Source organism: Erythrolamprus reginae, chromosome 1, assembly GCF_031021105.1.
Source record: "Erythrolamprus reginae isolate rEryReg1 chromosome 1, rEryReg1.hap1, whole genome shotgun sequence".
Taxonomy (NCBI): domain Eukaryota; kingdom Metazoa; phylum Chordata; class Lepidosauria; order Squamata; family Dipsadidae; genus Erythrolamprus; species Erythrolamprus reginae.
Window position 1 is genome coordinate 321,993,528 of NC_091950.1, and position 12,601 is coordinate 322,006,128.

The 12,601-nt window shown below is 43.4% G+C and overlaps 1 protein-coding gene across 2 annotated transcripts; it reads right to left on the reverse strand.

The window, feature by feature from the left end:
• Positions 1-274: 274 nt before the first annotated feature.
• On the reverse strand, positions 275-11,678 carry ZBTB2 (zinc finger and BTB domain containing 2). 2 transcript variants are annotated; one of them, XM_070733710.1, is made up of 3 exons: positions 11,413-11,678; positions 8,916-9,098; positions 275-3,177 (listed from the first exon to the last, which is right to left on the reverse strand). In XM_070733710.1, the coding sequence occupies exons 2-3, from the start codon at positions 9,086-9,088 to the stop codon at positions 1,818-1,820; spliced, it is 1,533 nt and encodes a 510-aa protein (XP_070589811.1). In that variant the 5' UTR covers positions 9,089-9,098; positions 11,413-11,678; the 3' UTR covers positions 275-1,817. The 2 variants fall into 2 exon arrangements, with proteins under 2 accessions (XP_070589811.1, XP_070589812.1); XM_070733711.1 differs by lacking the exon at positions 11,413-11,678 and adding an exon at positions 9,604-10,522.
• Positions 11,679-12,601: the final 923 nt, after the last annotated feature.

The following is a 12,601-nucleotide window of genomic DNA, read 5'->3' on the forward strand; positions in this document are numbered from 1 at the left end:
TAAATTTCCAAATGAATTGCAGAAATACAGGTTTAAGATGGGGCACAAGAATTGGAGGGCAACTCAATTGGGTTAAACAATTGTGTAGCGCTGCTGAGATGCAGGTTTGCTTCTTCAGTGCCAATTGCAACTCCTGCTTGAGCATAGAATTAGCTACCAGGATCAATGCAAGCAATCTCTTTTTGGCTAAGTTGGAAATCCTTAGATCAAAGGTCTGTACCATATGTGCAGAGATGAAATACGATAAATCATTCTGACTTGACAAAATTTAAAATTATTTTTATATCATTTTTATTCTGTGAAATAAAGTATAAAAACTTACAAACTGGAGAACATATCTAGACACAAAAAAGATGATAAACAAAACATGTATACAAGAGCAGAGCAATATCTGCTCCCCTTTCTCCCCCATCAAAATACTTGCCTGCATTTCAGTGGGATTTTAGAAAACACTTGTCAATTTAGGGTTTTTATAAGCTATTGGAGAATATCCATATATTTATATATTAAAGATAAAAATCAACAACCTGATTTTGAATGGTGGATAGGCTGTCCATATCAAAGTGACTGTACAATGTATCCCCTTTATTTGTTGCCTATTTTGCCAGACTGGAACCTAAGAAAATGTGATACAAAGAACAGAGAGGATGCCACTCAAAGTTCCACTTTAACCTGAAAACCAACCATGATATAATTTGGTCATTCTTCTATTTTGTTCCATTATAAAATTATGCTAGTAATTAAAAAATAAGATCAGCTTCCCTTTCTCTTAATTTTCACATATTAATCAGGTGAATTCAGACAATTGCTTTGATCGTTTTTCTTCTTTTCTGTATCTCAAAAACAGGCTGAAAATTGTTACTCCCATAGGGAGCTGGGTACAAGGACTACTTTGTAGAGTTCTTCTAATTCATTTCCTTCAGGTTTTGAGCAATAATAAATTTCAACATTATTTGTTTCTATTCAATGATATAAATAGTCATCAGGTCAGTGTAATTTAAATACGCTTCTAAAAAGTGTATTTTGACTGATATTCAAAACAGTTCAGTTGTTCAAAAAAGTGATCAATTTGAAAAGGGTGCATGCGGTACATGCATGCCTGAAGTATATGTGTGCACGCAGGCACACATATTATGCATATAAAATGATTGCCATCACATTATTACTGCTATTTTAATGAAATATGACACTAAACACATTTTGCTTAGAAGTTTGAGTGCCCTGGATAGGATCTACTGCCAACTCAGTTGTGCTTAGGATCATATTCTTATTGTGGATGGACATAATATCAGTGGACTGAGCTGGATGTAAACATTTGTCAAAAATTGGGTAGGTTAAAAAAATGGATTGCTTCTATTAAAGGAGTTTCTGAAATGACTAATAGGCATTTCACTTAGAAATTCAGTTTCCTTAACTAATCCTCCTCTAACAAGTATTTGCTAAGTTTGAGAATAAACAATTGAAACATGACCAACATAGTTTTCTTCTCACCTTCTGTGCATTCAAGCATATAATCAAACAATCTTTCAAATTGTTTACAGTCCTGTCATCGAGCCATTTATCACTGTAGCAATTTCCAAGTTAAGCAATTACTCTTACATATTTTCTTACTTTTCATTAAAATCAATAGTTATAATTTGATATAATTTGATAATACCTTTTATTAATGTTAGGCTTTTACTGGGAAAAGGGCCAGACTTCCTTTCATGTCAGTGAAGTTATGGTATGGGGGAGGGAGGAAGATAAGTTTAATTAAAAATATGAATAAACAAACAGAACCTTTTGTTACAAAAAGAAAAACCACCCACGTTTTACGATCACTCTAACAATACTGCTTCCTGTTCTTTTTTGATAGAGTCTAAAACTGAATGATCACTCTCTGTAGTTTCAGCATCTCCACTTAGTAGAATGGATCTTTCCTCTTCTAAAGTAAAGACTGAGTTCTGACTTTGGCAAGAATGTTTGACAACTTCATTAGGTGTGGAGAACGTCTTGTCACACAAGTTGCACTTATAGGGTTTGTTGGTCTGTACTAACAAGTTGTCCATCGGGTTGCCTTCCTCAAATGTACAGAGCTCCAGAGTCTGCTTGTCCACTACAGTGTAGGTGTCCATGCTTTGGTTGAGACATACATGCCTAGCAGCTTGATTGGCCCGGCAGAAACTTTTGTCACAAGTACTGCACTTGAAAGGCTTGCCGGTATGTATGTACATGTGCTCTCTCCAGTGGCTTTTCTGAATGAACTTGCGTCCACAAATGGAGCATTCATACTTCCGTCTTTTCACTTCTCTTTCTTGATCTGCTTGTTCCAAATTGTCAATATCAGCAATATCCGAGGGTGGGGGCGTTTCTGATTGCTGCTGCCCGTCAATTATGGGTGAATCTGAGATCTGCTGCAGCTCACTGTCACTGATCATTCCGGCTTCTGTCGCTTCCATAGCATCTTTTTCAGGAGCATTATTACACAGGGACAAGGGAATGCTGCTTTCCCCATGCTGGTTGGATGCGAAGGGCACACCTGTGTGAATCTGGAGATGCTCACGCAAGCTACTTCGCAAATTGAAACGTCGGCCACACAGGTGGCAGGCGTAATATTTGGGAAAGCTTCCATTTTTTTTCATAATGCTTGGCTTGACATGCGCTATTGTGAGAGTGGAAGGTTGGTCATCTGAGGAAGAGGCTTCCATGTTGGTTTCATCTCCAGGTGAAGGATGAGAAGGAGCTGATACTAACTCTGGGGACAGTGAAGACTGCAGAGGGTCAGGGGGAGCTATATTTGTTGGGGGCACTTGAGGCAAACTTGCTGGTGGTATTTGGGATATTTGGGAGGGTTCATGGACCTGTTCTTGGTTCACTCTTGAGAGCTGGGGACGTGCTTCTCGCAAAGGCTTGTCAGGTGCTGTCACTGCCTTTGTGGGATTTCTTGCTTGGTGATCCGCAATTTGAATACCGTATAATGATGATGCCAATGGGAAAACTTGCTCTGGGTGTGCAAAGTTTCCTTGGCTGGCAAGACTGGCCTCCTGGATCAGTGGGTATGCATGCAAGAATTTTATCCCTTGCTCGAGTCGAACAGGATCTATGAGCTGAGGTGCCATCTTTCCAGTGTACATCAAATGCAAGAGATAACTGAAAATATCTGGCTGTATGTCAGCTGCCTTCAAGCGGACACATTCACTGCAAAAAAAAGAAATTACAGTATTAATGAAGGGGGGGAAAAGAGGGGGGGAACCTCTAAAGATGTATTATACTATTTACTCAAGGCAGCAGTATATCTCCTATGCATCAGGAATAATCAGACTTTATGACTCAAAAAGCATAGGCGTTCCTCCTGTGTACATACCTCTGCATATTGCTTGCTGTCACTACATTTCTGCAGCCACCGAAATACAGGAATACTTTTTCACAGTGGTGAAATCCATTTTTTTTACTACCAGTTCTGTGGGCATAGCTTGGTGTGCATGGTGTGGCTTGGTGGGAGCAGTAACGTATGAATACTGCAAAATCCCCATCCCCAACCCACTCTGGGGCCAGCCAGAGGTGGTATTTGCCAATTCTCTGAACTACTCAAAATTTCTGCTACCGGTTATCCAGAACCTGTGAGAACCTGCTGAGTTTCACCCCTACTTTTGCACCATCAACACTAGCAAACAATGAGGGAGATGGGCAGTTAAATAATATGAAGTTGGCAGGGTGTTTGGGAGCTCTGCCCCAGGTCTTCCAACAAAAGATCACATGCAATTTGTGAGGCATCCATCTTTTTAATACATACCGATGAGGAAATTGCAGGTAGTCCTCAACTTATGACCATAATTGACCCCACAATTTTAGTTGTGAGTTGTATTGGTCATAAGATGTCTGCTATGTATTAAAATAGACCACAGATTAAAATAAAACTATTGCAAGACAGCAGAGAAAGAGGTGGGTTTGGGCTCCCAGATTGGGAGAGGTACTATCAGGCAACTGCACTTACATGGATTAAAGACTGGATAGAACTAAAAAAAAAAGAAAAAAAAAGGATTTTGACACCAGAAGGCCGTGACCTACAGATAGGATGACATGCTTTCATATGAGACAGAAAAAGCAAAACTCAGTTATTTCCAGAGACATTTAATTAGGAATGCATTATTACAAGTACGACAAATTTTTTTTAAAAAAATATTACAATAAAATACCAAATGTCAATGATGGAAGCATTAATCTATCCTAATCTATTGGAAATGGACAAAACAAAGAGATACCATCAATGTTCCCTCTAATTTTTTCCCGGTGTGGGCGGAAAAGTATAGTGTCTGAGCGACAGTCCCTTTGGGACTGGGCGGCATAGAAGTATAAATAAATAAATAAATAAATAAATAAATAAACAAACAAATCCCTTCTTTTTTATAAAAAAAATTAATAATTAAAAAAAACCAAAATCCATTACTATTAAAACTAAAACAACCAGCAAAACTATTAATAAAAACAGGTGAGGGCTGGTTTTTTTTCTCTGTTATTTAAGTGCTTTTACCATATGCTTTAAATCAAGAATCACTTCTCTCTGTTTCTCTCTCTTTCCTGTCATTCTCTGCCTCAATCATTTTCTTATTTCTCTTTTTTTCTCCCCTTTTTTCTATCATTTCTCTCTCTCTCTTCCTTCCACTCTTCTCTCTCTTTCTTCCTCTCTCTCTCTTCCTTCCTCTCTCATCTCTTTCTTTCTCTCTCTTTCTCTATCTTGCTTTCTTCCTCTCACTCTCTTCATTCCTCTCATCTCTTTCTTTCTTTCTCTCTTTCTCTATCTTACTTTCTTCCTCTCTCACACTCTCTTCCTTCCTCTCTCATCTCTTTCTTTCTTTCCTTCTCTCTCTTTCTCTATCTCTCCCCCTCTTTCTCTCTCTCTTTTTCTCACTTTCCCTCTCTTGTTTTCTTTCTCTCACTCTTTCTCTCTCTCGTTCTCTCTCTCGCTATCTCTTTCTCTCCCCCCTTTCTCTCTCACTCTCTTTCTCACTTTCTCTCTATCTTGCTCTGTCGCTCTCACTCTCGTTCTCCGGAGGCTGGCGAAAGTGATTTACAATGTCGGGCGAGTGGGCCGGCGTGTGCTCTCCCCATCTCCCTGCCAGCCGGCGCGGAACATTCAAAATAAGAAAACCCTTCGCTCTTACTTTGAATGTTCTGGGCGGGAGCGCAAGCAGGGAGATGGGGAAAGCGCCCGCCGGCCCGCCAGCCTCCGGAGAATGCCTGCCCCGCCTCTCTTGCAGCGGAGGAGAAAGAGAGGCAGAGCGGGCGGGCAAGCGGGTGGGGGACAGCCGGCGCGCGCTCTCCCCATCTCCCTGCTAGCCCGCCCGCCCGGAACATTCAAAATAAGAAAACCCTTCGCTCTTACTATGAATGTTCCGGGCGGGGCGCGCAGGCAGGGAGATGGGGAGAGCGCGCGCCGGCCCAAGCGCCCGCCAGCCTCCGGAGAACGCCTGCCCCGCCTCTCTTGCAGCGGAGGAGAAAGAGTGGTGGAGTGGGCGGGCGTGGGGCAGGGCCGAGAGGCCAGGAGCGCGAGGGGGCCGGAGGTACCATGGAGAGGCAGGGGCGGCCGCGGCCCCCTTCTACTGCCCTCGCCTCCCCGCCCGCCCCCCCGCGGGCTGGCAGGGGGATGGGGAGCACGCGACCGAGGAAAAGGGTGCGCGCGGGGGTATTTTGGAGCACGCGCGCGCTCACGCGCGCAGCTTACAGGGAACAGTGGATACCAGTATTAGTTAAAGGAATAGGGAGAATTGAAATCAAAACAAGAACTAAAAAAACCAGGCATAAACATCGAACAGAGTCCATACACACAGATTCAAACCAGATATAAGATGGATAGAACAATATGGATTTCAAAAACAACCACAAGAAGAAAATCTATAACTACTTATTGAGATACAGAATGGAGGAAAAGGTAGTTAAGGAAGTTATGATAACATAACATAGATGAACAGGCTCACAAAAGAAAGAACAGATAACGGAGAAACAGAGTAGTATATGGTTTGGAATGATTGGTATGAATGGTTAGAAGATAGATGTCAAGGTTAAGGAAGATACGTAGAAGAAGGAATAGGAGCTAAAAATCAGTAATAAATTCAGACAATGGGAACTGACACTTAAGGAAGGATTGTAATTTTGTACACACACACACACACACACATATATATACACACACACACACACATACACATATACATACACATGTGTGTATACACACACACACACAGAGCAATATGTATAGAAACAAATTAATGAAACCCAAAAATGAAGTGATATGTATAGAAACAAAATAAGGGAAATATATGTATAATTAAATATATGTATACAGTACTGATATGGAAATGTTATAAAAAAGTAAATTGTTAATAATTTTTAAAAAATGAAATACAAAATTTTCTATATTTTGACAATTGGGATTTATTTGCCACTCATATGATTGTTTATGAATTAGCTGAGGTGTTCCATTCTCAGAGTTATATACATATATTAGTAAAAGGTTTGTGTTTGTAATCTTGAACTGGGTAAAACAGTAGGGCAAAACTTTTTGAGCCAAGATATCTCAAATTGGCTAACTTGCAAAATGTGTTCAAAATCTCGGACTGATGACTCAGATGAAATTGGATTTTGGAAATTTTATAAAACATTTTATGATATACAAATTATCATAAAACATTTGGCATAATACAAAATTTCATAAACATTTTGTGGTCAACTCCTGATATTTTGACTGTGCTATAGAGTTCAACTTGAACAATTTTCAAGGCAGATAAGTCTCTGAATATTTGTCATACTTTTTATATACTACATTAGAAATTCTGCCATTTGAAAGCATCTGGCAAGAAAATATATCTGAAACAGGTTACCCATTAAATGGCTTAATAATGTGGATCTGAGTCACTACAGCCTATTTTTCAGCAAACATATATTTAGCAGCAGAACCTTTGCATATATGCAGAACCTATATATCTTGGCTTGAATGGTGTACAGAAGTATGTTAACATCTTATTTAAGAAATAAAATGTAAATGACTTATTGAAGAATTCAAAACTTTCACTTGACAGGAATAAGCAAGGCAAATGAAACAGTTTCCGATTCTTAATCTTCTAATGGTAAAGACTTAAGATGAAGAATGCTGATATATAACAGAACAAAATGTATCATATACATCTATTCAACTTATCACAAATACTGTACAGTGATCCCTCGATTAGCACGGTCTCGATTAGTGCGAAACGCTGCAACGCGGTTTTTCAAAAAATATTAATTAAAAAATACTCCACGGTTTTTTTGCTATACCACGGTTTTTCCCACCCGATGACGTCATACGTCATCACCAAGAGTCACTTCTCTGTCTCTTTCTCTTTCTTTCCTGTCACTATGCTTCAATCATTTTCTCATTTCTCTTTTTTCTCCCCTTTTTTCTATCATTTTTCTCTCTCTCTCTCTTTCTTCCTCTCTCACACTCTCTTCCTCCCTTCTCTCTCCCCCCCTCCACTTGCCCACGAGAAGAAAAAAAGCAACCTCTGCCGGGCAGCTCCCCTTGTGCCCCCGCTTTGTGCCTGCCTCTTTTGGGGATTTCTTTTTCTTTTCTTTTTTGCGCTGGCAGCGGGAGCTGTTGGGGAGGGCTCTGCCGGGAAGGCCTCTCAGCTGCAGAGCCGAATGGGGGCGGAGGCAACAGCGGAGCCCGGCGCTGGGGCCATGCGAGGCTGTTCATCCAGGGGGGCGTGGACTGGCAAGTTGCCCTCCTTTCTCTCTCTCAAGATCGCTTGCCGCTTGCCTATTGCAGCGAAGGAGGCGAAGCAAGGCTCCAAGCTGCAAAGCGGCAAGCGGCAAGTGATCTTGGAGTTTCCCCTTTGCCTGGGCGGCAGGAAGACCAAGGGAAGTTTCCTTCAGCCGCCCAACACCTGATCCGCTCCGCAGCGCGGCAGCAGCGAGGAGCCGAAGAGGGGGTTTCCCCTTTGCCTTTACCCCATCTTCGGCTCCTCGCTGCTTCCGCGCTGCGGAGCAGATCAGCTGTTGGGCGGCTGAAGGAAACTTCCCTTGGTCTTCCCCGCCGCCCACACGCAAACTCCACCATCTGCGCATGTGCGGCCATGAAAAAAATGGCGCACATGCGCAGATGGTGGTTTTTACTTCCGCATCCGGTATAACGCGGAAATCGGTTAGCGCGGGAGGTCTTGGAACGTAACCCCCGCGCTAACCGAGGGATCACTGTATCTGTAATCCCATCTGCTGTGATTGAAGATACTGACCATAGACAAATTTCTTGTGTGTCCAATCACACTTGGCCAAAAAAGAATTTCTATCTATAATTCTATCTAATTTATCTTTTTCATATCCCATGCTTTTATTCCATTTCAGACAATGATTACTTCTTAAAGTGATTCATAAGGAGTAAACCAGAAAGTAGACTAATCCTCAGGTTTACTGTTTAAAAAGGCAAAAGAATGAAATGCAGATGGCAAACAATTCAAGACCATTTTGAAATCAGTATCCACTTCAGGACAGATTGATCTCTCCTTCCTAATTATCTTCTTTGAATTCACAGTCCTAAATTCTCTTGGCTGATTCCACAGTGTTGCTTTTGAATACTATCTGACTGGAAAGGACAAACAAAGCTCTATAACTTCTCCTATGGTCAATGTAAAGAGAAAGCTAGGTCCTTCTTGGGATAGATGGGTAGGGACTACCCTCATTAACCCTTGGTTTCTTGCTACTTAGGAAATTGTAATTTACACCAAAAGAACCTTTTAAGGGATTATAGTGGCTGAACCTGGGTCATAAATCAAGTACCAATGAAGTTAGCAAGACTTAAATTCTAATTGTCTTAAATGATCTGCCTATTGCACTGCATGTCAGTTGAGGTAGATAAAGTAACTCTATACTAACTTAATGTTTGACAATATATATGTATACAGTACCTGCTTTGATGAACAAACAACATCTTGAAGTAGTTGGAAAAAGAGGCAAGGACAGATTTGTGTGCCTTAAAGTACACATCACCAATAGCAACTGTGCAATCACACAGGAAACCAAACTCCCTCTGAGCATTAAGCTGCTGTAGAAGAATAAGTCCATGGTTGGCCAAATCCATCTTTTAAAATCTGTAAAGTAGAAAACGCTCTTGAAAACACATTTCTTTAAAGATTCTGCCATATACTCAAAGAATGTAAAATTTGAAAGGGTACAGTTCAGATACTAAAACCATTTAATCTGATTTTTATAGCCCCCTATTTTTTACCCATTGTGAATGAGCAAGAAACATACAAGCATACAATCCAAACTGGGATCAGAATTTCCATCAAGCACATGCTCATTAGATAAAACAAGGAAGGCCAATGGCTGCCTTGTTTGTGAGAACCTTAGCAGGAGGAGGAGGAAGAGGAGGATCAACTAGATAGGTAGTGGAAGGGTAAATGGCTTTGGTGCACAGGGACTAAAAGGGCAAAGATGGTGGGAGAAATTAAAGTGCATGGTGTGGTGGTAAATAGGAAATGGGCTGCCAAGCACCCAAATTTCAATCATGGGAGGACTATCTATAGGATTAAAATCAACAAAGGACATAAATGCAAGAATAGATAACATAATTAGCACAACAATGCTCATTACCTGTTTGCCAGCAATGTATCATTATATATTTCAGATAACTAAAAAAATCAAATTCATTTAAAGCCATGGAATTCATAGTACAGTACTTCAGTTTGTAGACAGGTTGAAATACGACTATTAAAAACTCGAGAGCAAATAAATGAAGGTTTTGATTTGTGTTAGAATATACATGCAGTTTTAAAATATTTTTTAAAAAAATTGTAAATACTGCATAGGTTCAATAGAATTAAACCAAATTGTAACTGTAAAACTTTTAATCCATCACAGCATTTTGAAATATTTGGGAATATTTGTAGGAATTGAGAGTAGAGCTATATCTAAGTACTGCTCTCCCCATTAGTTTTTCAGCTATGTTTTTTATATATTTCATATTTTGTTTCTGTCATGAATGCTTTGCACGGTAAATTCAATCAACCGTTGAGGAAAACTTGCAGGAAACGGGGGGGGGGGGGCGATGAGATTTTTAAAAAACACAGCATTCATTTGAGTTGGACTCAAATAAAAAATTAAAGTAAAAAAATAAAAAATAAAATAAAATGCATCTGTTTTCTGGAGTACACGTATACAGTATTCACAATTTTGGAATTGATAGGCAGCATAAATAAAGACGAGAACTGTCTGGCTTAATTGTGAGGGCATCACCGCCCAGAAAAAACAACGGAGTCCAGAAGAAGGGTGGGATCAAAAATTCAACAGCGTCTTCCGCCCCAGGAAAAAAAAAAGGCAGAACCTCTTCCGAGAGGCTCGTCCCTCCCTTTGGAGAGAGGAACTTCTCGCCAGGCGCCAGCAATAAAAAGCCACTCAGGAGGCAGCAAAACCCTCGCAGACGCCAACGGGGCGGGCAAACAGCAGCCTACAGCGGTGGAGGACCGCAAGCTTCCTTCAAACCCCTCCCCCTCTCTCGTCCCCGCCGTGAATCACACTGTGACAGCCTGCCGGCATTTTCTATTGGCTGCCCGGCAGAAGCGAAAGGGGCAAGGAAGAGAGCGAGGCCAAGCGCGCGCCACGGGCCCCGCCTTTTCCTCCTTCTCCCCCTCCCTGCCTTCGCGCAGGCGACGCGAAGGCCGCCGCGTGCGCGCGCGCACGCAAAACGCACGGAGGCGGCGGGGCGGCGTTACGGACGGCGGCGCGAGACGACGTAAGCAGCGCGAGCGAGCGGGCTGGGGCCGCCTAGGCGCGCGAGAGACGGGAACCGCCGCTGTCGCCAGGGCCGCCTAGGCTGCTGAGGAGAGAGACGCAGACGGAGCCGCCCACCCTCAGCCCCCCCTCCTTTCCTCTCTCTCTCCCTCCCTCCCTTTCCCGCTCCGCGCGGCTGCCTCGGCGCCTGCCCCTCCCCCTTCCTCCTAGGCCGGGCTGCTACCGCCGCGGGTGAGAAAGAGAGAGAAAAAAAAAGAAGGGGGGAAAGGCCGCTACCCAACTCGGCGAAGGCGTTCAGGGCCGAGCCAAGCCCGGAATCAGACCAGGTTCTGCCGGGGAAGGATTTTCTTTTAGCAGCCTCAACCGGGAGACTTCTCCCTCTCCTCCCCGCCTCCATCGGCGCCATTTCGGGGGTCTCGGCTGTGGGAAAGTCCCCCCCCCCTCAGGGCCCTGCCTTTATTCCGGATCTCAACCTGGCCTACTCGGCCGCCAGTTACAATGGTGAACGGGAGATGAGGTGTGTGTTTGAGGGAAGGGGAAGGAAGACCAAGGGGCCTCGCCGCCGCCACGCGCCCCCCTCCCCTCTTTCCCTTCCCGGCCGCCCGCGCCTTCTCGGGAGGATGAATAGGTGGACGGCTGGGGGGGGGGGCGGGAAGGCAAGACGGCACTCACCTGGCTCGCGCTTTCGGGGAGGGGGGGCGCGGTCTCCGCCAGCCCCAGGAGCAGTAGCAGCAGCAGCAGCGCCGCCAACAACGGAGTCAGCGCGGCGGCGGCGGCTTTTCCTGTCCGGTTACGTTAGGGTCACATGACCGAGAGCGGAGCAGAGAGGCTGTAGCGAGGAGCCCCCGCCGGGGAGAGACGGGGGGGGAGGGGGGAGGCGGCGACGAGCGCTGTGGCGGCAACAGCAGCAGGAGCCTCCCCTCCCCCCGCTTTCCTCCTTCGCCGCCTGCTTGGCTGGCTTCTGCTTTGCCTATTGGCGCGCGGCGCCTTGCAGCGAGCGGGACGCGGGCCTCACCGGCTGGGCTGAACCGTGGCAGCCGCCTGGCTTTGGAGAGCAGTAGTATACAGTACTTGCGGGGGAAGAGGGCGACGACGATGGAAAAGGGGCCCATTCTGCGCTTTAAAGCTTAAACACACCTTTAGTTTTCCCTATTTTTTCTTTCTTTTTTACAATGGTCTTCCGTTGCTCTGATACAGGTGGGAGAGAGAAGGTGGTTGGCCAAGAACTGAAGTAAGGTGCACTTTGGTTAGAAGGGAGGGGAAAAAAGGGATAATTTTAAACCGTCTTGCGGGTGGCCCCCTTCGCTTGATTTGGCTCTTTGTGACAACTTTAAAAAAACCATGATTGGCACCCGAGTGTTTCTGAAGGATGCATTTAAGTACTTTCATACGAAATCCCACTTTTCGGTGCAGGGGTCAAGCAATATGAATGATTAAATTGGATGAATGTGGTTGATTGATTGTATAAAGGGTTTTAGGGGTTTTTTTTTACTAATTTTGTATGGTTTTAAATAATTAGATTTCTCATGTATATTGTTTGTATTTATAATGTACCCCACCCTTCAAGAAGGGCAGCATAGAAAACCAATAAATAGATAAATAATAAACATGGATTTAAACTTTAGTAAACTTATTTGAAGTTTATCCCTTTCAGCAGTAACAGGACTTAGGGTGAGAAATGAGTTGATTTTTTTTTAAGGAAGCTCCTTATCCTGCTTTAGTGGAAAGAATAATATTCCACTAAATAGGTATAGAATAGAATAGAATGAATTCCTTATTGGCCAAGGCCAAGTGTGATTGGACACGGAAGAAATTTGTCTTTGGTGCATATGCTCTCAGTGTACATAAAAGAAAATAGATT